The sequence below is a fragment of the Emydura macquarii genome, unplaced genomic scaffold (assembly GCF_026122565.2).
Source record: "Emydura macquarii macquarii isolate MOO-44397 ecotype Brisbane River unplaced genomic scaffold, CSIRO-AGI_Emac_v2 contig_1119, whole genome shotgun sequence".
In the NCBI taxonomy this organism is placed as follows: Eukaryota; Metazoa; Chordata; order Testudines; family Chelidae; genus Emydura; species Emydura macquarii.
The window spans coordinates 9,623,906-9,648,777 of record NW_027131256.1 but is presented as its reverse complement, the minus strand read 5'-3'; the positions used below and the strand labels follow the sequence as shown (position 1 = coordinate 9,648,777).

Genomic DNA, 24,872 nt, shown 5'->3' with positions numbered 1-24,872 from the left:
TGGTTATGGAATCACCACCACTGAAGATTTTTAAGAACAGGCTGGCGAAACACCTACCAGGGATGGTCTAGGTTTACTTGGTCTCGGCTCAGTGTGGGGAGATACAGTAGGTGACTTCTCAAGGTCCCTTCCAGCCCTACATTTCTATAATTCTATGAAATTGACATGTTTCTGCGGAATGTGTCAATTTTGATGAATTGGCATTTTCAAACAGTAAAACATTGCACTGGAAAACTTCTGACCAAACGCCACCCATTTTACAGACAGGGAAACGGAGGCAAGTCACTTTATCCTGCCTAAGGCCAAAGAGACAGTCAGTGGTAGAGCCAGGAACATAATTCAGGACTTTCTGACTTCTAAACCATGCTCATTCCTCCAGTCTATGGTGTCTCCCAATTTATTAGCACAAGATAATATTTTTCTAAGCATTTCCCATAAAAGAAACTAGTGCATTACCTCTATCATCTCAGACATGGTCTCATTGCCGTAATAGTGCAGAGAACTGTTTCGGTCAGTGAAGTTGTACTTAAAGCCTGCCAGGTGAACTTCATTACACAGGTGAAACGCCAGCGTGATTGCAATTAGCCCTGTTGTAGGATGTTTAGGTTTCTAAAAGCAAACATACACACATATAATTGTCATCTTGATATAAGAAACAAACCCAAGAGCGGGGGTTTTAACAACAACAACATAAAAGTACTAAGAAGTTGGCAGGATAGCTAACAGTAGCTCTGAGCTTTTTCAGAGCTGGAAATTTCAGAAACAAAGAACATATATTTTTTCTTCCAGATAAAATAGTCAAGAGTGATGAAATTGTTTACATCCAAAAGTGTTCCTCTCCCTCTAAGTAGACCCAGCAATATATAGCCACACCCTACAAGTCAAAACATCACTTTGTCCATTAAAGATAATTATGAGCAGTGTCCAGTTTTTAATTCTGCAGAGCACCAGCTATGAATTTTAATTTAAAATGTATTACCATATCAGAGGAAGATTACCTAAATAATCAATTTATTGTTACTACTGGACCTATCTGATGATCTATTACATGGCTATTTTACATTTGCTTTATATGGCCCTGACATGAACACCACTGAAATATTACATTTAATTCTGGGCACTACGTTACCAGTTAAGACTTTGACAAAGGCACCAGTTCAACAAAGCACTTAAGCATATGCTTACCTTTAAGGACTTTTGAATAGTTCCAGTCAGTACTTAAACACAAGCTATGCACTTTGCTGGATCAAAACTGGTTAAAACACAAATGAACAATTCTGTGTAGGCAGGGAGATGGATTGGTCAATGTAATGAATAAATGGATCTTTTCCATCCCTTATTTCTATGAAACTGGTCTCTAAGGACTGGAAGAGAGGCTTTAGGCTCATATAGACAGGGCCAAAATATTTTTTCATTAGCACATCACATTGAGATATTCTGATTTCCTAAGCATTTGGTTAGGGGAGTGAAGAATTCTTACTTTATAAACACATCACATTTGTAGAACATTGTCACAAAATTTGCTAGGTTAGGTTTATAATAAAAATGACATATAAGAGTAAACATGCCCCATAAAGATGTTAATATTCAACTCTTTTGTAAGTGGAAATCAGAATCACAGAATGGAAACATTATCTATGTGGAATTTTACACCTTTAGAATATTACAGTATACTCTGAAAATAATATTAATTTACAATACATAGAGTGGTTGTCTCATGGCACAGCAAATTAAAAAAAATAAATTTCTGCCTCTGGGCATCTAGATCATGAGTTTAGTGATAATATTCAAATCCTTGTCATTCACATTTTAAATTTCCCATGCCAGTGGTCACACTATTTGTTCTGGAGAGATCCAAGACAGGTATGGCAGGAATGCTGTAAATCAGGAAATGAAGTGACTTGATGGTTGTATGGAGAATCATACATAGAACTTAACTATACTATACCGGACTATGTCTTTGACTTTCATTACCACCAAATGTACACAAAAGGAGTTAAACTTATAGAATATGCTCTCATCTCTCAAAAGTTTCAGAGCAATGCTACAACCACTAATATTTAGCTATAAAAAAGACAATCCTCCAATGAGTAAAATTATTGTCTATGGCTTTTGCTGAGCTAAAGTTTTGTCTGTTAAATACTCATCTGGTCAGGCTCGGAATTTAATCGAATATAAAACTGTCATCAGCTGTTAAGAAAATTCTCTCCAGATTCTAGACCCCTTTAGCATAGTCCATTATAACAGCAATAGGCATGGTTTATGAATAACCAGGTAATATTTTAGCTTTGCTGCTGACAAGTCAGTCATGCAGAGGGAGCACATGTGGTTTTATAACTGCTGCTTCTAGAACTGTGTTAATGTTGTGGGCAATGCTAATAAACACAGAAGCTTATGAAGCCATGCTGGAATATGAAGAAAAAGAGGGACAGCAATGTTGGCATAATGGAAAAGAGCAAAACCGGATGGGAAAGAAACATTACTGTTCAACATATATCTAAAGAAAGGAGAGATTGAAAAACTTAAGAACTATGACTTGGACTGTTCCTTCCCATGGTCGTACCTACAGGAGAGGGCCTGGAGGATGGAAGACTTCATGAGGAACTCTTCAAAGAATTTTCCTTGGATCACTCTGAGGGATGAAGTGTGGCGGTGTTTACCCTCTTGCCTCCCCCTCCCATGGAACAGAAAGCAAGTCGGTTTCCAGAACCAATGCTGCCCTCTGGGTGCCATGTGAAACTAGGCGCCTTCTTGCACAGGCTCTGTGCCTCCATAGCGACTCCAGGATTACGAGTTCTCATCTGGCTCATTGATAGCATGGCATCACTGGTGCCCCAGCTGTTGTTTCTATCCCCTAGAACCACCTTTAAAGGGGAGAGGATTTCCTAAAATGGAGTTCACAAAGCCCCTGGGCTTTCCGTGGAGTTTGAGGGGGTCAGGAGACTCATCTGCTCTGGCTGCTTTATCTCCCACTTCAAGCCATGAACATCTTTGTGACATTATAGCCCTTTCCCAAGCACCCGGGTGAGCTGGCAGATGCAAGTTATGATTTAATGTGGGAGAAAAAGCAGCAGGAGTAGATGAACTTGCTTTCATGTAAGTCACAGATGCTTAGCGAAAACGATTAGAAAGGTCAAATCAGACAAATGTGGTATTTATTCTACACGGATACTTGGGAAAGATTCCCATGGCGTGTCAGCTGCTCCTTAATGATACAGCACTGTGTGTAACAAACTAGCCTGTGATCTCAGGGTATGGCAGATGAATCTATTTAGTGTTACAATTGCTTGTGCAGTCTAAGGGCCATCTTGCCTACACAAAGAAGGTTTATAGGTTAAAACCTACATTTTTGTTAGCACAATCTTTAGTATGAAACTATCCATTAAAATTATTTTTATATAAAAATAATATGTTCAGTCAACTGCAATGCTCAGCCCCAATTTGCAAAGCTGCCACAAGATGGCGCTCCTACCACTAGAGTGCCAAGAGGCTGTTGGGAGAGGATATAACGTGTGCAGAAGGCCACTAGGGAATGATTGTGCCCCCGAATTCAGAAGTCCTTGTTATAAATTAAAAATATATTTCATCATTAAAAACAATATTTGAATATCAAAGCTATGTAGTTGGGTTCTGTAGCTGCTTCTCTTGCTAAGCTCCTTTCCTTTTCCTTGGTTTGTGACTCCTCAGACCTCTCTGCCGGCTCCTATTCTTAATGGCCCCAGAGCACCACTGAGAAAACTATCCTCTGCCTCTCTGAGTGGTTCTTTACTCACGCCACAGCAGTGTTACCTACATCTTTGCAATGGTGATTTGTCGAATCTCTGAACTGACAGGTAAGACGTCACACACACGTCAATGTATTAAATGCAGAAAGATACTCTGAGGCAGATGGTATAAAGATTTAATTGAGGATGCCCCTATTGCTTGATTGACAAGCGCCACTAGAACCTTTAAATACACCCCACCATTAGGTATTCTGCTTATGCTGAACATTCTACAAACAAAAATATTTTAGAAATATTTTAGGCAGCTTAAAAACCACACATACACAGGGGCACCATTTTTCATATTCCTCCAACACTAGAATCTTAGTATTGTGAATCTCATTGAGAGAGGAAAAATAAAATCAATACATTTTATTAACTGCTGTAAAATTACTGAGATAATTTTTCCATGAATGACGATATTGTCTGGTTGTGAGGCAACATCTATGAACTTTCCATGGCTGAAGTAAGGGCTATATCCTATTGTTAGGCAAGGATAGATGCCAGTGATATAAAACCTTGCATTCTAATCATGAGCCATTAGACCATAAAACCATAATTTTTTCAGGACTGAATATTGCCCATCCTGTATCTCATTCCAATGGCTAATTGGGCTACCCCAAATTAATTCTCAAAGTCTTTAAAGTCCCTCTCTGAACACACACTCTTCTGTATTCTTTTTCTCTGTTATGTATATGCTACATGAATTTATGTAGACACAGAAGCCATATCCACACTAGGACAAAAGGTATGTATTTTAATGTGTGTTAGTTTTGTTGCAGCAGAATTCCCAGCATATGCCCACCCCTCGCCCGCTCGGTGCCAACAGTAAAACCGTGACCTGACCTTATTAGGCTGCATCTGTTGTTTACAGCATTTAGTTGTTATGCTGCTATAAGAAAACCGCCTACGCACCCCGGTGTCTTTATTGCCCACAGATAACGGGCTATGTATCCAGTGCCATAACAGCTTCACCCAAGGCCACAGGCCTCGTCATAGTCTGGCACGTACTAATGTATATCCCTCCCCCAATCCAGAGCTACCAAACTTGCAACGCATTCTCTAGTATAAAAAGGGGTACGCCCCATGCCCAAATTGAGAAAGCGTTCGCCAGCCTGATCACCTGGACCGCCCCGCTTCTCCCGTTCCCGTACTCTGAGCGCGAATCGTGAAAGCCGGCCCGTACCGAACGATATGCTACGACTCCTTCTCTGTTCCTAGTGGTGAGATATAAAAAGTAACTGCTTTGCCTGTTTCTCTGCCTGCTTTATATGATAATCATTTAAGCTACGTATTAAGTATTACAGCGTGTACCCCATATTCCTTAATAAAATTTTGTTGTATTATCCAACTGACTGATTATTGACTCAGGGGGATCCATAACCTGTCAAGACAAGTTTAAGCTGTAGGGCTCATCTCAACCAGCTAACATGTTAAAACTACAATTTGCCTTGCTTACTCTAGGATTTCCGTGTGTGCTTGTTAACACATTAGCTAATATGTGTTAAAAATATGCCTTTCTTCTTAGTGAGAAAAGGCCACGCTGTACAAACATGGGAGATGCTACACACTTTAAGACATACAGATGTGCTTCAGAGTCAATGACTAAACAAGGCCATGGGTCTTGTGTATTGAAAATGTCAACAACATTATAAAAAACAATATAATAATATAGTGTAAACCTAAAAGAAGTTTTTCAGCATAGTGAATTACAACAAACAGATGATTGTGAAATTGAAGCAACAACAACAACAAAAATATACCTACTTCTTTTCTGGGAAACTTTGTTGGGAAATGAAGCCATTCGTGTGCTGTTTTTCTGATAATTATAGGATCGAGTATCCTGATTTGGTTAGGTTTATATATCATGTTCAAGGCTGGTTTCTTCCAGAAACCATGTGTGTTCTGTAATAGTCAAATATATTGTTTTACTTTTAGCATTAGTTGATTTTGCTTTTATAGCATCTCTCAGCCTAACTCACGTCATGCATTTGGAGGGGCAATGGGGAAAAACCAGATGTGATTTTAAAAACAAACAAACCACCACAGAGTCTTTGATTTTTTGCATTTCTCAAAATGTCATGGAGGATAAAGAAGAAGAATGAGTTTTTTGTATATTAAGTACCCACCAGTAGTGCATTTTTACGACCATATTATGAAAACTGGTACAAAACTTTACCAGAAAGAAAATATTACACAGTCCTAAATATCTCTGGCACAGCACAGAATAGTTAGAAAAACTTTGGGCCCAATAATACCTTCAGATACACGGGGGCATCCCTCCCAGAAGTCAATAGCAGTTTCACCTAAGTATCTGAAGACAACTTTGGCTCATACTATTTTGAGACAATTTGGCTGATCAGCCATATTTTCTGTACTTTGCTTGTTCATTTGCATGGACCAGGGATGCATTTTGACTTTAATTCCCCCCCGTTTTTTCACAGGGTTGCCAACTCTACCTACAGGGGTTTTCTATAGACTATGCAGATTAATCCAAAATGATGCAAGTTACACACATTTATGCAAATTCAGAATCTACTGATGTTTGCTTTGAGAATGTTGGTCGGTATGTGCTCATCTCTCACTTTCAAAATTGAGTAAATGATTCTGATCTCACTTACACTGGTATAAATCAGGAGTAATTCCACTAAAGTGTAATAAATTTTAAGGCTAGAAGAGGCCATTATGATATCTAGTTCTCCTTCCTTGATTTTCCACTTGTGACTCAATTTTTAAAAGAACATCACGTCTTATAAAAAATTATCCTCCTCAGTCTGCAGTGTAAATCAGTTATGCTCTCATTCCATGATCCAGTGAAGATCAAAAGAATTCTCATTTGTTATATTCTAGATGAGTAACAGAGAGCAGGTTGGGATGAGTGCTTAAAAAAATAAAATCCTGTTTCCATGCATATATTCCTAGTAATATAAAACTGTGGGGGAAGGAATTGGGGGGAGGGGCATCCTAAAACTATACAACACAAGTAGAATGGTTTCAAAACCGAAAGTAATATCCTCGGCTGGTTTAAACTATTGTAATTCCATTCATTTCAATTATACTAATTGACACCAGCTGAGGCTTTGACCCAGTATTTTCCGAAGTTTTTCTTTTCTTCAGCTAAATTGTAGGAACATAGCATGAGCTGTTCTGATATAAGCAAGCTCCTGTATACATATGGTTCTATATTATAAATAAGATGTTTATTTTACTACTTCAGTTTATTAGAGCACTTTACTTCTGAAATTAGTACTGACAGGTTGATGCACACACTCAGCCAAGATAAACAAAGTCAGGACAATTTGAACCAAATCTAACTAAATACAATAAATAAATAAATAAAATAAATAAATAAATAAACTTACTATTTTATGACCACTCACTATATTCCAGAGCCACTTTAAGTCATGTGGTTTGAAGACAACAAGAACTACAGTAGTGTTAGGGTCATAGTGAATTGGATCTGAAAAAATAGACTCTGGATAAGAAAGTCGGAAAGTTGTCCTCCTCCCAACATCCCCTTCGTACCCTATAATCGGACCATTATTCATTCTGTAGGCAAGAAAAAAAATACAGACAGTATCACCATAAATCCATTTTGGTGGGCTCTGTAGGCAAATGGCACAAAGATTTAGCAGCATGACTTATTAATAACATTAATTGAAAGATGTGCCGTTATAGGGTAGGTCCTGCATTGACAATTTATCCCAGGATCTTCAGACTTGTAAGGAAATTTGGTCAAGAAGGTTCAGAATAAATGACTATATTGCCAATCATGCAGCCCTACTCCAGAAAAATTCCCACTGACTTTGGCCCATGAACTGGAATACTGCCTTAAAATTTAAAATTTTCTAGTTCAGTTTAACTCTGTAGCATTTTTTTCCTAAGTCATGATGGGAGAGCCAAGCCCTTTGTTTTATTGTTTCATTTGTTTAGTAATTGACAGCCAAAATGGTAGAGAAACAACTATGATGGAACTGGTCACTACAAAGCTAAATTGTCCTAGAGCAGAGAACAGGAAAGTCCCCATGGCAAGTCTCCAGGGTAAATCTATGTATACTTTTGGATGGGGAAATTCTAGAAAAGTTGCTACCTGGTAGCAACTGCAAGAAAGTCAGCTAAAGGTGGATTTGTGTTCGAGAACATTGAATTTTACCTTCAGCTCAGAAAGAGGGGGAATTGGAGACAGTGTATCCCATACATGTGTAGATCCTGAAATGAGGTGAAAGCACCCCAAGAAAGACCTGGCTTGGATAGCTACTGATTAATTGCTAGAAGGTCCAGGTTCCAGAGAAGGAAATACAACTCTCTAAGTGTTGGAGAAACGAAGGGAGTTAATTCTCTTCTGTATCTTGACAGGATTAGGTGTCCATTGTTTACCTAGTTTTGATTTAATCTATGTGGTTTATATATATAGTTTCTCTTTTTTATTAATATTTGTACATACTGAGTGACTGCTGCTTTGAGAGACACTGAATTAAAGAAAAAGGAAGAGGCAAGATATTGGGGACTCCATTCTGCCCTAAAGAGTTAAACAAGCTGACTAATGGTTGCAGTAGTGGTATAAATCACCTTCTCATTTGCTTTACTTTGTGATTGTTCTGTACTCTTTGGAACAATATGCTAATCCCCATTTAGCTGTGGTTAGTCCTACTTTGAGCAGGGGGTTGGACTAGATGACCTCCTGAGGTCCCTTCCAACTCTATGATTCTATGATTCTCTGAGCAAAGAACTTTCCAAGTCCTTCTTAAAATCCACTGCTTTCACAAAATCTCAGAAAAGATGATTTCCCCACCATCATCTTTATCACTTTTTCTAAAACATTACATTGTGTATCACATTTGTCTGAGTTAGGCTGCAGACTCCTCAGGGCAGGGGCCTGGAAAGGAATAATACTTAAAAGAAGAAAAGAAATCATGGAAAATTCCATTTGTTACAGATGGTTCCAGTATTTGTGGGACAGGTCCACGGTAACAAGTGAGTTAATTTCTAACTCTAGAAGGATAGGGGGCCTGAAACTCCCCCCCCCCCCCCCCCGTGTATTGTAGTATTAATGATTACTGAAAATCCATACTGATTTTAAAGTTTCTTCGTGAACTTAAAAAGACACCATAGATCAGCTAGATAACCTTGTCACACAAATAAATCCTATTTTTTAAAATTAAGGGAAAAGTTAGACTCATGGTGCTATTTTATTTATTCCACCCACTCTCTCCCTATTTGTCACCCAATCCTCTTTCCTCATGGCTCCTTTTGGCTCTTTCTGCATTTAGCTATTATCTTGTTCCCAATGCCTAGAACACTATCCACTTCATGTCCATCAAGTCCTCTGCCCCCTTCTCTATAACCCTCCTTAAAACCTATTTCTTTCAAGAATCGTGCTGTCCTTCCTTCTCCTCAATAATTTTTCCTTTCCCTGAATATTCATGTGTCTTGTCTTGTCTTCTGTCTCTCAGGGCCTGGCCTTGCAAACATTTCCTACCAAGCAGAATGCATACTATCATAACGGGTCCCATTTACTCTAAAGAGATTGACTACTGTCTATAGCAAGCACTGCTTGCAAAGTAATGCCATTAGATTGTAAACTCTTCAGGGCAAATGATGATGTCTTGTATTTGTAAAGCATTGCTTGAATTTACACCACCATATATGTTTTAAATAATAGAACCATACCATGATAAGAAGTTTTCACAATGTTAGTGAAGACATAAGCTATAATGACAATTCAGGAATTATCTCCACATGACAGAGGCTTTCAGAAGATTCAGTGTATCGGACATAGGGCTTATTACCCCACTACAGGACTTCAAGAAGAGGAAGAGCATTTTCCTGCACGGAGTCACCACCCTAGTGAGGAGGGCTTTAAACTAGATTAGGCAGGTAAACCTAACCCCATAGGTAAGTATAAAAAAGGGGCAACCTTACCAGAGAGGATAAATACTGGGAGGGATATGGGGGAGGAGGATATGAGGAGGAACAAGAAGGAAATCAGTGGGGGAATCTGCTCAATATTTTAGATGTCTATATACAAATACAAGGAGCACGGGGAATAAACAGAAAGAATTGGAAGTATTAGTGAATAAGCTAAATGATGATTAGCCATCCATCTCGGATGGTTTAGACACAACAAATCCTGCATCTTGGCAGGGGGTTAGACTAGATGACCCTTGCAGTTCCTTCTAACCCTATGATGCTATGATATAGCTGACACCACAGTTACTGGAGTGCAGTGTATGCGTATAAAATCGGTAATGACACCCAGCTGGGAGGGGTTGCAAGCACTTTGGAGACAGAATTAGAATTCCAAATGACCTTGACAAATTGGAGAATTGATCTGAAATCAACAAGATAAAATTCAATGACAAGTGCAAAGTGCTTCATTCACTTAGGAAAAACCAAATGGACAACTACTAAACAGGGAGTAACTGGCTAGCTGGCAGCACTGATAAAAAGGATTTGGGGGATACAGTATGTCACAAATTGAATGTGAGGCTATGTCTACCTACTACTTATGTCCATATAACTTACATCGCTATGGGATGTGAATAAGCCACCCCCCTCCCCCTCAAGTGACACTGACCTAAGTGCCTGTGGACAGCAAGTTGAATAAAGTTCGGGTATATATTACGTTTCTGTATGCAATGGAGACGTAAGTGAATGCCTTTTGGAGGGAGCGGTCAACAGCAAAATGAAGGTGGCAAGGAATGTCAGAGACTTTTCCTTTTACCTGTTATTTCCCTGCTTTCAAAGATGTGGGTGAGTGAGATGGGTCTTGGTGCAACCTTAACTATCACTCAATGTTATCTGGTTGTTAATTATATATAATACAATATCGCACAATTTCTTGTTTTATAAATCGCTTTTAAGAAGTCAGGAGTGTCCAGGACAGAATGGAATTTTATTGTTAAACAGGTTCATCTATAACAAGTGAACTCCAAAGCTGCTCAAAAAACTATTCTACATAAAAGAAGAATACAACTTACCTTATTACCACATCATAGGAGTCAATTTTCTCCCCTAGTGTCTTGTTTCGAAGTACTCCTCCATTACCAACAACAATACACCTTTTACAGGACATACTGTTGAACAAACAGAGCTTTAATATACATGCTTCTCAAACATTTCAAAGGTATTATGTTTTCCTTTAAGTTGTACCTGTCTCATGAACACTTGGTTTCAGAGGTAGCACAGAAACCAAGAACAACAGAATATTGGCTTAGGGTGGGATTTTCAGTTTGGTTATCATTGTTTCAATTTGATTTTATTTTTGCGTGGTACAATGAGTACTCACTGGCAACCAAACATTTGATATCATACACTGTATTATAACACTCCCAACCCAGACCGAATTATTTCTGTAACTGTGACAGCCATAACACAATGACTCACTTATTGAACACCTAGCATTTACAGATCATATTTACTCAACAAATAGCAAAACTCTCTTCAAAGGGCACTCCTTGGAGTTGGGTTTTGTATGACTATTTGACGAGTTAAAATATTGCTCATGACTAACGTACTGTAATCTAGCCTACTGAGTAGTATTTCAATATAAAGCAATCCCATTTCTTTCAATGGGGCTATAAATTTAGTAAAAGGGTGGTGGAATCAGACACAAAGACAATACTGAAAAATAAATCTCACAAAATTGTTGAGACAAGAACCAATACTATGTCCCTCAAGTCTTGCTCAAAGTGTTATAATTATCTCCATTTCAAAAGATGTGCTTGTATGGTAGCGTCTCAACAGCTGTTCTGTGGCCATGTCTGCAATAGGGAAATGCCTTTCCTTTACCAGAGAATTCTTGCTCAGACTGTAACATCTCAAAGGTCAATGACTAGGTGTCTAACAAAATTGAATTTTGCAAAAACAGGCCCAAGACTTGAATGAAATGTAAAGGGCTGGCACACCGTTCCAATAATTCTCTGGTTGGTCCAACAGTTTCCACAGACTCCAAACTTTCATTAAAAAGGTACAATTCTTCTATCCTTCACAGTTATGAAGAAAGCCTTCCGAACGTGAACCCATTCATGCTCACTTTCACCAGTCTGCAAACAGATAATCAATAGCTCCAAGAGAAGTGTGATCTGCCTCATGTATTGTAATGGGTGTTTGCTCAGAAGCCTAATGATGACCATCTGAATGTTAACATAATGAACTATTTCTTGGATGAATATTTTAGCTGTAACATCCAGCTAATGACCTAAGTCAGTTTGGTATCACAGAGATGGAGAAAGCCTGTTTAGTCATTTCCATCTATCCCTTCAGGCCACTGCAGTAAAGCTCCCTACAGTGGATTGTCCAGCTATTTGTCCAATCTAGTTTTAAGATACCCAGAGCAATGAAGCAAATGAACATAGCCCACAATTTAATGGGCCCCTCCCTCCCCCCACATTGCTGGAAAAATTGGGATGGAAAAACGGCCTCTCTCTTAATTCTGCTCCATTGCTTCTAGTTATATCCAGGGTTCAAAGTGAGCCAGCTGGGTTGTAGGAGAGTAACAACCAAGGGAAAGGGAAATGAAAGGAAGCAGAAAGGCAGCCTCTGAGGGATGGAAACAAAGGAAAGAGAGACAGAAGGCTAGTGGAGGGAAGGTGAAAGGGGAGAAACCAAGAAGGAAGGACACAGCAAGGGAGAGATGTGTACATTTCCACCAATTGTTTTTCCACTTTGAACCCTGAGCAGCACTACCAATGCAAGCCAGTTAAATCATAATAATCTGTCCTCCAACTACAGTCAGTTTTTCAACCGCCAACAGCAGCTCTTTAAGTGCTAAATACAGATAACATCGCCATGATCCTAGACAATATAAATAGTAGTTAATGTTTATTACTTGCATGATTAGAGCTACCTTTCTTATTGCTCTTCTTTGCTTTTCAGATTCCAAACTCAGCACAGCTGAGAATCTGGCTCTATAGATTTTGGCCAATGTGACTGACTAGACATCACTTATGAATAGATCTTTAGCTCACAAGTGTGGATTTCTCTACTGTTTCTTCTCCCCTCCCCCCACCATTTTTAAAAATTCTCTCTGATTGTTTGCTGCGAAGGCATAGAAATTATGGACATCACTCTCTCATCCTTTAAGGCTGCTTTGTGCTGCTCTGATGTATACATTGTCCTTAAAACTAGTTTAACCAGCCAGTAAATGATTCACTCTCCATAGGGGAATCCCCAAGTGATATAGAGCCACCACAGTAATTCCCCAATCTTTGGTTAAGTGGCCATGGCCAGGGCATTCCTTCACCTCAGTAATGCCTGGTTGCTGAAATGGCCCCTCAGGCACTGTCAGCTAGTGTGAAGAAATTGCTTTTCTCTGCACTGCGGACTAGATTGGTAGCTGGACAGCCCCAGGGCTGTGGGAAGGAAAAGGTGGCTTAGCACCTCGTCTCCCAAGCTGCACAGGGCACAAGTTGGGCCCAGCTCAGGATCTGAACCTGTGTTACTACAGAGTTCGAATACTTGTTGTTAGCCTATTAATGCTAACTTTTTCTCTTCATGGCAGAGTTAAAACCTTGATCCAGGGTCCTAGTACAACTGCTTAAACAGCAATTCAATTAATCTAAAATTCAGTGAGATTTATAGCTTGGGTAAAACACACACATTCCAGCCCCATTAGTTACAACCATACACAGAATTTGAAAATACTGCTGAATAATATCAACAAGTGGCAGCCTCTGAATTACTGATAAAGTATCTGATGTTGGTATTTGAACTTTGAAGCTGGTTATCCAAATCACTGTGAATTGATTCCACTTGATGTTGAATACAGTAGTTCAGAGTCCAACAACTTACATCAACCAAATCTTGAAGACCAGGTTTTCAGCTCTGCCTATACTAAGGGGCTTGGATATGGCTGAATCCAACTGGAGGTCTAGCATATGCAAATTGTTTCTACATTATTTTTAGCCTCCATAACTAGTGTGTGCTGTAGCATCTCATCACTCTCTACTGTTGAAAGATGATGGAAATTGCTTAAGAGAATGGACTAAAATGATACACTATAGTTGTTGCTTTACAACAAATATGTTCTGCTCTGGGCCTGACTCTGTTTTATTGGAGCCTTGGATCTGCAGCAGAGACTACTGGTAAATTACAGAGAAGTCTGTAGCAGGACTAGACTTTAATCAGAGATCCTTGATTAAAGGATAACTTCTTCTGGTGCAGAGGTGGAAACAGATCAGCTGCTAAGACTATGCTCCAGGTATCAACATACCATTTTTAAAAGCTTGCTATTCCTGGGACACTTTAGCAAGCACATTTAACAGTTAATTGGCAGTAAGTGTGCTGTGGGTTAACTATAATTGCTGTAAATTGAACCTCAAGTACTGTGTATCTACTAATATATTTTAAAATGGAGTAGAGGGAGAAGGGGCTAAATCATTCTGCCTAACACAGCGGGAGGACTACACAAACACCACAAATCTAAAGGTCCACTGCTCTGTTCTATTAATATCTGGGTATTTTATGGGTCCAGCAAAGTCTCCTTTCACACACACACACACACACACACACACACACACACACACACACACACACACACACCCCATCTTGGATTTACGATGCTAGGGAGCCTCTGAGTCTGAAGCTATAAACATTTAATTTTAGTTTAAGTATTTAATTTAGTGTAAAGTGCCTCTTCCGGCATTTTCCAATGTTAAAAGAATCATTTTAAAATGAAAGCAAGGCCTTTACAGTTTAAAGTTACTATGAGAGAGTCCCCTCCTAAGCGTGGGATTCTAAACAGATGAAGACTCATTCCCCCATTTCACTGCAAAAAAAATTAATCTCAATCTCCTGAAATAGGAGTTTGTGAAGAAGGTTATACGATTTTCTTTGAGGCTATTTGGCAAAGGAAGGGTGGAAAGAAAATGCGCTGCTTACTCACTATTGCATAATACATTTATAGTAGCACTTTTATTGCTAATGAAAGCCAGGATTTGAATACAGATTTCTGATGACAGAACACGTAAGTATCAGGAATATAAGTATCCCATAAAAAGAACTCACATGCTTGAAAGTACGTGCAATGCAACATTCCAAAGCTATGGCTCAGTCATGCAAACCCTCACTACTCAAGTCAGTAATTCCATAGATTTCAATAGGACTCATCTGAAAAAGGGTTTTCAAAATAGGCTCTTGCAAAATATGCATTTCAGTTAAGACTGGGTAGTAATTGCATTACTATTTTAAAAAAAAACCAAAAAAACACATTTCCCTCCCCTGTTCACTCTGGGCAGTTTTACCGACATCCCATATATTTGCTTATTTTAATATAGATTTGAGGTACACCTGTCTTCATGACCATGGTCCATTTTATAGAAACTTAACCTCTGAACCAGAATGAGAAAGATTACTGGAAAATCCCTCAATATTTTATTATGAGTAAACAAGGCTAAATTGCAGTAATACTAAATTGTTTAATTACTTGCTTAACTTCTGTCATACACGGGGCTTTTGAGGATTCTGTCCAATTATTAATGTTGTATACTACATCTAGATGTGGTATTCTTGTATACATATACACCCAGAGCTCTTAGATAGTATAGTGATTCATGTGCTGTACGTACTGCACAAATTAGATTAATTAAAATAGAATATATTGCACCTAATCATTACTTTTAGGCGTATCTAAACTACTGCCTGTTAAGTAACAACACTACTGATTGTTTTTATACTACTGATGTATATTTCTGCAAAAATGTAGAACGCACTCTAAGCATAACATTTTCCTACCCTCTAAAACAGAGTCCTAAAATAAGCTTAGCCTCCAATTTCTTAAGTTACAATATACAGAGTCCACATAGTATGTTTAAAATATGCCCTTGGCATTCTGATATAGGACAATAATTTATAGCTTAATTTCCTTGAGGAAAAAGAGACAAATGAAAGATTAAAGTACAATAAGCATTAACATTCTTTGTATCAAATCTTATATAGTACTTTCCACCTTAATTTGAAATAGGGTATACACGCCTCTTGTTTGTTGCCTGGGATGCAGTGCGGTTTATGTTGCTTGGTGACTGAGTGTGATTAGCTTATTTGCAAATATGCTATCCTATAAAGAAATCAAAATCCAGAGAGAGAGATGTTCACCTAGGAGACCTCAAAGGCCAAAACGTAATACGAGGCAGTCAATGAGCAATCTAGAATGTGTTCCATTCTATCTCTATTCCCCATCAATCACTAGATTGCAAGGAACAGTCTTTTGTAGTTCAACATTCCATCACCACCTAAACTGGATTAGGGCCCACAAAAGGGAAGAGTTCTTTCATGCAACAATGAAGCTGAATCTGTATTAGAATCACTGGATTATTAATTATTATTAGGTAAATGTCCCCAGTATAGACATGGCCACGATTGGTGAACTGTTGAAAATCCATCTCAGCCACCCCTTATGAACTGGTACTAAAATCATCTTAGTCTGGCCTACATTCAATAGATTTTTCAATAGGAAAATTATAACATGGACTTCAGTGGTAACTGCAATTTCCTAGGGTCAATAAAATGTTAACGGCAAAGGGCAAATCAATTAGCAACCCCCTAAGGCATTTTGTTCTTCAGAACAAAAACAAAATCCAAAGTTCACTTACAAGAAGATTATTGAATTGTGACCTTACCTGAATTTAAAACTGGGCTTAATTATACATTAGGACCACTTGTTTATACATATTTTTTTTTAAAATACAGTGGGTCAGATTCTAATCTCAGTTAAACTACTCTAAATCCAGAATAACTCCACTGATCTCACTTTCTGACTGACCATTATATTTTAAAACAGAAGAGCAGTAACAAAACCAAAAAACAACCTCACCCAGCATCTTCACTGAATAGTTCACAATTTTGCAGTTTTGAAAGGGCTGCATGAAAATAATTCTCTAGAAAGCAGATAGAAAGAAAAGGGTTTCAAATGAAAGTGGTTAGTGCTTTACAGTGTAGAAATAAACATACCATCTTGATTACAGTATTTTTAGCCAGAATAGCTTTTGTCCATTTATTTTCCGCCCAGAAAATAGAATCAAAACATTGCCATAATTTAAGACTGTATGATAGCTGACAATATAATTTTATTACAACTTCTCCAGGATAAACAGCTGCCCTACCTCTCTCTCTCACACGCCTTGGTCTGAGAACAGAATGTGATTCATGTTCAGAGACTACAGATCTGAAACTTCTAGGCACACATGAATACAGCAAATATGGTGAAAGACTCCTGGACAAGAATTGCAAATGGCATCTTAAAAGGTCCACTGTTAGCCATTTATCTATCTAAGGTACTTGAATGGTTCCCCATCATCATTAGCATCTCAGAGCTTCATAGTCGTATCTATCCTACCAACACGCCTGTGAAGTAGAGGAATGATATTACCCTCATTTTACAGATGGGGAACTCAGGCAAAGAGAGACTAAGGGCCAGAATGGTAAAGGTATGTAAGAATTGCTCCAGTAAGGGTTGCAAGACATTTAAGACCCATTTTCAAGTGATTTGGGGACCTCAGAGCCTCAATCCCATTGTCTGGGTTGCCCATCAGGGTCTTGGCTCCCCACTCTCCACTGGGAGCCCAGGGACTGCCTGGACTCCCCGCTGGGCTGCACCCACCAGGATCCCCGCTCCCAGCCTGGCTGCTGCCTGAAGGATGCCCCGAGGCTTCCCACTGGGCGGCTGCTATACTCCTGATGGGAAGCAGGGAGCCGAGAGCTTTGGGACAACCCCCGAACTCCCAGTGGGGAGCTGCATGCCAAGCTGAGAGCTCTTAGTCCCCCACATTGCCCCTCTTAAGTTGGTGGAAGCACTCCTGGTGAGGCCGTACACCATCTACAGAAGAAACGCAGTGTGAACATGAACCACTGCAGTAATTACTGCAGTGGTTGTAAGGCAACTTAACGTAGTTTGACTTACGTTTCTAGTGGAGACATGCTTATTGACACAGCTTACATTTAATACTGTACACATCCCTGATAAATACTGACCTGCTCTCTTTATTCCGTAAGGCAACTCAATCTTATCACTTCCATGGAACGCTGCTACTTTCATAAAGTCATTAAAACATAGGAATGGATATATTTTCTGATCACTAAGAGGAGGGAAAAGCAGACATTTTAATTTTAATAAAACACCCACGCTCATTTGAATCAAACACCAATGCCAGCAATTGCTTTAAAAACCTTTTATATTATACCTTAAATAGCATATCATCAGTTTTTTAGAGAGACTAATGAAAGCGTTGAAACAGCACATGGAATAGGGAAAAATGTTTTACAGTGTCATAGTATCAGAAGTTCAAACAGAAAGTCAGAGGGACAGAGTCTCTGTTGGTGTAAAATGGCACAGATCCACTGAAGTCAATACAGCTGTGCCACTTCACACCAGCAGATAATTAACCCAAAGTTTGAGAAAGTCTGCAATATGCTAAGACAACCACAATTAATTTTGGTTTGAAAATTAGGAGGGTAACTCATGCTAGAGGAAAAAGAGAGGAAACCTAATGAAAGTTTTTTAAAAAATTACATGAAGGGGCTCTCTCAGAGGGGAACCAGATGCCCTGCTCTGAAAAGATCTCCATGTGCTCATTTTAATACATTTGGAAGGTGCTCAGATTCCCTGGTTAGTGGCACTGTGTCAGAACCTAAACAGAGAAGACAGGTTAACTGCTCATTCAGATGGCTTCTCAATACCTGTATATCAGAATTATATCACAAAAAGGAAAAAACTGTACGGAATAAGTTGTCAAGTCAAGTCAAACATATAAACGATATAGCCAAACCTATAAAGCACTGAATGTCTTCGTCTTCTGTTGACTTTCATGCACAACTTCCCTTCAATGAGCGTACATGTGATTTGACTTCAGTAAGAACTGAAGACATGCAGAATCTCACAGAAGATGCTCTGCAACTTGCAGGATCAGTCCTTGTATGAGGAGGTACTTACCTGTAACTGGAGGTTCTTCGAGATGTGTGGTCCCAATCTGTGTTCCCACTGAGGGTTTATGCATGTGCCATGCATCCAGAGCCAGAGAATTTGAAAGTTGTAGTATCTTTGGTCTGCGCATGCATCCTTGCTTCACCTCATGGTTTCATCCAAGTTGATAAAGGGCAGGGTGGACCAACAGCGCCTCCAGGTCTTTTTTCCACTGCAAATTGAACAGATCCACAGCAGAGGGGAAGGAGGCCAGGACTGGAATAAAGATAGGGACCCCACATCCTGAAGAACCTCCAATTACAGACAAGTAATCTCTTCTTCTTTGAGTGATGGCCCCTCGACTGTTTTCCGCTGAGGGTGACTAACAAGCAGAATCTAATTTGGAGGAGTGTGAGAGAAAGAAGATGGAATGGTTAAAAATGGTTGAATGGAGGATAGCCGTGCCAAACGAAGCATCCGTCAGAGAGTTCTGCACCAAGGCATAATGTGCAGTGAAGGCATGTACCAAAATCCACCTCGCTGCCCTACATATGTCTGGAAGTGGTACCTTGTGCAGGGTGGATGTAGTCAATGTTTGCACTCTTGGGGAATGGGCCGGGCCCTCACCCCAAGAGGAGAAGGCAGTTCCAACAACTCATAGCAGAGCATAATGCGCCCTGAAATCCACTTAGAAATCCTCTGTGTTGAGATTGCCTGCCCCTTAATCCTTTCAGCTATAGCAATGAACAGTCTAAGGGACTTCCTGATTGGTCTTGTCCTCTGCTGGTAAAAGGCCAAGGCCCTGCAGATGTCAAGGGAGTGAAGATGACATTCCTCTGCTGAGGTGTAAGCCTTTGGAAAGAAAGTAGGTAAGGATATGGGTTGATTCCGATGAAACCAGGATACAAACTTTGGTAGAAACTTGGGGTGCAGGTTCAGGGAGACTGTCCTTATGGAATGTGGTGAAAGTGGGGGTCCACAATCATGGCCTCCAACTCACTTACTATTATTGCAGAGGTGAACTTTCCTTCATGGAAAGGAGGGACAGGGAGCAGGAAGCCAGTGGCTCAAAAGGGAGATTTCATTAATGTTGAAAGAACAAGGTTGAGATCCCACTGTGGAGTGATAGATTATGAGGAGTGATCGGTTCTGAGGGGACCTTCCAAAAACCTGGTAGTCAATGGATGTGTAAATACAGAGTGGAATGCACTGATAGTCGTTTGATGGAACTGAGGGTCCCAACATCTTCAAGGACAGGAGATAGTCCAAAAAGAAGTGGAATGTACATGCCCTCAGGGGCAACATCTCTCTGTTGGGCCCAGGAGGTGAGGCACCTCCACTTTGGCCTGACAGAAATGCCTCATGGACTCTTTCTTGCTGCTCAAAAGGATGTCTTGTCCTGCCGATGAACATTCCTGTTCTAGTGGAGATGCCCATCCAAAAACCAATCTCTGAGGTGAAGCGGCTGTGGATCAGGATGCTTGATCCTGCTAAAGTGTTGCATGATCAGTTGGGGAAAGCTGGCAGGGGAAGTGGGGGGAGAGGGGAGCTGATCTGCAGAGAAGGTGGGGAAACCAGAACTGGTATAGCCAGAACAGGGCAACCAGAATGACCATGGCCTTATCCCGCCTGATCTTGTGGAGGACTTGTGGCAGGAGCGGTAGAGAGGGAAAGGCATAATTTATTGGTCTGGCCAGCAGAGGACGAGATGATCGCCTTGGAAGTGGACGCCGAGGCACCTCGCCTCCCTCCAGTGGAGCAGTACATGGTGCACTGCATGGGAGGCAAAGAGGTCTTGGTCAGAGTCCCTCATTGGCTGAAAATGTGGTTGACTACAGTGTCATGAAGCTCTCATTTGTGCTGGCCACAAATTTCCTGCTGAGAGTGTCTGCAATCATGTTCTGAGACCCTAAAATACAGGCTGCTGACAACAGGATCTTGTGGACAATGCACCAAGCCCATTGATGAACCGCTTCCACACAAAGCACAGTCAACCTCGTGCACCCTTGTTTGTTGATAAAATGGTGGTAGTGTTGTCAGACATGATGAGAACATGACGGGAGTGAATGAATGTGAGAAATGCTCAACATGCTCTCTGTGTACTGCCCGAAGCTCCAGAATGTTGATGTGCATTCTGGATTCCCAGCGGGGTCCAACTCCTGTGTCATGTGCTCGACCATGTGGACACCCCATCTAGCGAATGATGTGTCATGATGATTGTCGTGTCTGTGGAGGATAGGAGGAAAGGCATCCCAGCAGACCTGCCTCGGATCCATCCACCACAGGAGGGACTGTCAGAAGAAAGTCCATGGTGTGTTACGTGAGTGAACAGACTCTCTGGAGCCACAGTTGAAGACAGCGAAGGCAGAGGCAAGCGAAGGTGGTGACATATGTGCAGCCTGCCATGTGACCAAAGAGGGATATGCAAGTCTTGACTAGAACAGAAGGCCATTGACTACTTGGGTAACGAGTTCCTGCAGGGTCTGGAACCTGTCTCTTAGAAGGTAGGCTCATGCTGAGACCACTTTGATGGAGCCTCATATGAAATCCAGGAACTGTGTGGGAACCAAGTCGATTTTTCAACATTTACGCTTACCCTCAGGGAGGAAAGGAGTCTGAGTAGCATGGAGGTCAAGGCTGGAGCCTCATCTCTTGATTGTGCTGCTAGCAGCCTGTCGCCAAGATAGAGGAATATGAGGACCCTATGATGCCAGAAGTGGGCCGCTACGACAGAGAAAACTTTGGTGAAGACCTGTGGAGCAGTGGTGAGTCTGAATGGAAGTGCTGAGGGTCTATTATGAAGCTCAAGAACCCTCTGTGGATTGGACAGATTTCTTTGTGAAAATAGGCATCCTGCATATTGAGAGCTGTAAACCACGTGCCTCTTTTTAGTGACGATAGGATGGCTGCTAAGGTGAACATACGAAATTTGGGTTTGTGAATGAAGTGATTGAGGTGGCGGAGGTCCAGGATTGGTCACCACCCACCCTTCTTCTTGGGTGTCAGAAAATAAGTTGAATAGAACCCCAGGCCATGATAATTCAGAGGAACATGTTCTATTGCTCCCTTTGCAGTAGGGAGTCTTACTCTAGAGAGAGGATGCTGTCATGAGGATGCTGGTCTGTACCACGCTGTCCCTGAGGCTGGACTGGGGTGGGGGATGTGGATGAGGTAGCATTGTGAACTTGATTGAATAGCCATCTCGAACAACGTCCGGGACACACTTGCCCATTGTTACCACACTGCAAACTGGTTTAAAAAAAAAAAAGCTAGATGCCTTGCCGAAGGGGGTGGGTCGAGTGTATGGCAGGAGGAAAGCTTGTTGGCGGCTCTCTAGGTGCGCTCAGAAATATCAGTTCTGAGAGGACTGAGCACGTGATGCTGAAAGCTGTAAAGGCAGTCCCGGAGGATGGGATCGCTGGGTCTTCTGCTTCTTGGGTTTGTAGGGTCATTGGTGGAAAAACTGGGGAGGTCGGAAACACTGTGCAGGTGGCAGACTGTAGAATTTTTGATTGGGTGCAGGTGTATAGATATCCAGTGATTGTAGTGTGGCTCTGGAATCCTTGATGGAATGGAGGGAATTGTCAGTCTTCTGGTTAAACAGCTGAGACTCATTGAAAGGGAGGTCCTCTATGATTATTTTGTACCTCCGTGGGAAACCAGATGAATGAAGCCACGATTCCCTCCGCATGACAATTCCTGTAGCCTCCGTGTCTACAGCAGACTGAAGTGCACTTCTCATGCCCTGTTTGTCCTCCTCCAGGATAGCCTGAAAACAGGCTTGATCTTGCTGGGGAAATTTGTCAATAAAGTACTCCAATTTACTGTAGTTGAGAGAGTCATATTTGGCCAGTAAGGCCTGGTATTTCGAGATCCAAAATTGGAGACTAGCTGGTGAGAAGACCTTGCAACCCAGAGAGTCTAGCCATTTGCCACCTTTGTCCACCGGGCTGAAGCATGGGTGCTGTTACCTAGCCCACTCCATTGCCACTTGGATTACGAAGGAATTGGGTAGGAGAACAGAAACTCAGACCTCTTAGCTGATATGTAGTACCTTTTTTCTGCCCTCTTGGGGTTAGGTGCACAAGTGGCCAGGGTATTTCAAAAGTTTGAGCCAGCTGAAAAATGGCATTGTTGATTGGTAGAGCAACGCTGGTCCATACCAAGGCATGAAGGATGTCCAGAACCTGATGCTGCTTGTCTTGTACTTCCTCCAGTGGAATATGAAGGTCCTCAGCCACTTTGCATAGGAAGTCCTGGAACTGGCAAAAGTCATCTGGAGACGAGAAAGAAGCTGAGGTCACAGCAGCGTCTGGAGAGGACGATGGGAATCATTCCTGTTCCAACGATACTGTCTCTTGCTGCACAGGAAGGCTCCGAAGGTGGATATAGAGGCCAAGACCCCCAATACGGCCAACAGGATGGATCCAGTGGATGCTGAGGAGGGCCCACTGGAGTGGGATACCAGTGGCTCCTCCGCTGGGGGAAAGGAGGGTACTGCCATGAAGCTGGTGGTCCCTTAGGGTACTCGTAGCAGCAGTAGGGGATGGGCAGCCCTTGCGCTTCATCTGATTCCTCCAATGATGAAAACTCAGACCCTGGTTCCAGTGGTGGTACCGTCAGAGCCTGTGGAACTGTATAAACCATAGACAAATGGGTGGAAGCATGAGTTGACTGAGGTAAGCTCTGGGTTGGAGAGTGTACCTCCCTAGGCACAGGCAGCAGGAGGCTGCATGGAGATCTCAGTTTTCCAAGGGCGAAGAGTTCATGTGGCTCCCAAATCATCTCCGTCCCGTAGCTGGAACTGGAGGACTGTCTCAAAACTGACAGTTCCTTTGGCTTAAGGGAGACTAACATGGAAGGCATGGGTGGTTCTGTGCTCAGTACCAGCAAATCTACCAGTCTGAGTGATTTCTTGCCTTGCTTGTGAGCCTAGGAATGCACCATTTCTCCATGGCTGTAACCCATGGAGGGCACATCATTCTTCTTATCCCTGGAGGAAGATTTACTGCCATGCTTGTGCACATGCTTCCTTACCTCCCAACTAGGCCCCAGCATGGGGTCCATAGTACTGGTACCACTGAAATCAGACTCTCTCTGTGGATGGAGGCATGCTCCTGGGTTTCTCAGGCTGATGTACTGGTGGCAGGGTTCCCTGGTCTTGATCTGACTGTGGGCTCATGGCAACCTCCATGAGATGCTTCTCGAGGTGGAGAGCCCAGCCTTCTCGGGCACTGCTTGGGAAGGACAGGCAGATACTGCACCTGGATGAAATGTGTGTTTCTCCCGAGCCATAGATACAGCGACCAGAAGGCACAAATCTTGAACCCAGTTGTCTTTGGCATAATCCAGCACACACAGGCTGGGGGGTGCTGGTAAGCAGATTCCCCAAAGTCTCTATCTCCTAAAAACTACTACTATACACAAAACTACACTAAAACCAGCAAAAACTAGAATAAAACTAACTATAGACAATTGTAAAACTGTTGGGGTTTTTTTAATTATTTTTAAAGCACGTCACAGATGAGAGGTCACTAGCAGCTCTGACTAAGACCATGTGGCGGTGAGAAGGAACTGGACGTGCAGTCGGTCCCCACCCTTTATTGTCTTGAACAAAACCATGAGGCGAAGCAAGGGCACGTGTGCGGACCAACGGACACTACTACTTTCAAATTCCCCAGCTCTGGACACACAACCCATGCGTAAACCCTCAGTGGAATACAACAGGGACCATCACTCAAAGAAGAACAAAGAGTTAAAATGCCAGTGGAGAAATGATTGATAAATATTGTCCCAAGGAGGGAGCCTAGAGTAACCATTGTAAGTATACAGAGACAGAGCCCTAAATGCACAAAATCTCCCCGGATTACTGTATGAGTAACATCACAGGTCAAATTCTGTCCTCAGTTATAGCCATGCAACCCCACTGCCTTCAAGGAAAGTAGAATCAGACCCTTCTCCTCTAGCCTACTGATCAGAAGGTCATAGTTTCACTGTTTAATAGCTTGATTTTTAGAGAAGGTGAACGCAATGGGAACTGTGGAAGCACAGACCACTGAAAATCAGACGAAGTTCCTGAATGATTGAATTCTAGACACAAAGGCTGTTTATTTACTGTACAAAATGAAAAGTGGTACATTTTGTGTTTCCATTATGGAAATAAATTCATTATTATTCAATATAATTATTTATTCACTACGGATTCATAAGTA

General features: G+C 41.3%; 1 protein-coding gene across 3 annotated transcripts in view; it reads right to left on the bottom strand.

Moving 5' to 3' along the window:
- Nucleotides 1-24,872, bottom strand: part of ST3GAL6 (ST3 beta-galactoside alpha-2,3-sialyltransferase 6) — a 75,251-nt gene that overhangs the window by 7,560 nt on the left and 42,819 nt on the right. For all 3 annotated transcript variants that reach the window (XM_067546135.1, XM_067546134.1, XM_067546136.1), the window contains 6 exons: nucleotides 17,733-17,836; nucleotides 16,576-16,639; nucleotides 10,745-10,840; nucleotides 7,127-7,313; nucleotides 5,532-5,669; nucleotides 457-609 (listed from right to left, as the gene is read on the bottom strand). In XM_067546135.1, coding sequence (XP_067402236.1) covers nucleotides 457-609; nucleotides 5,532-5,669; nucleotides 7,127-7,313; nucleotides 10,745-10,840; nucleotides 16,576-16,639; nucleotides 17,733-17,836 — 742 coding nt within the window. The remainder of the gene's footprint in view (nucleotides 1-456; nucleotides 610-5,531; nucleotides 5,670-7,126; nucleotides 7,314-10,744; nucleotides 10,841-16,575; nucleotides 16,640-17,732; nucleotides 17,837-24,872) is intronic.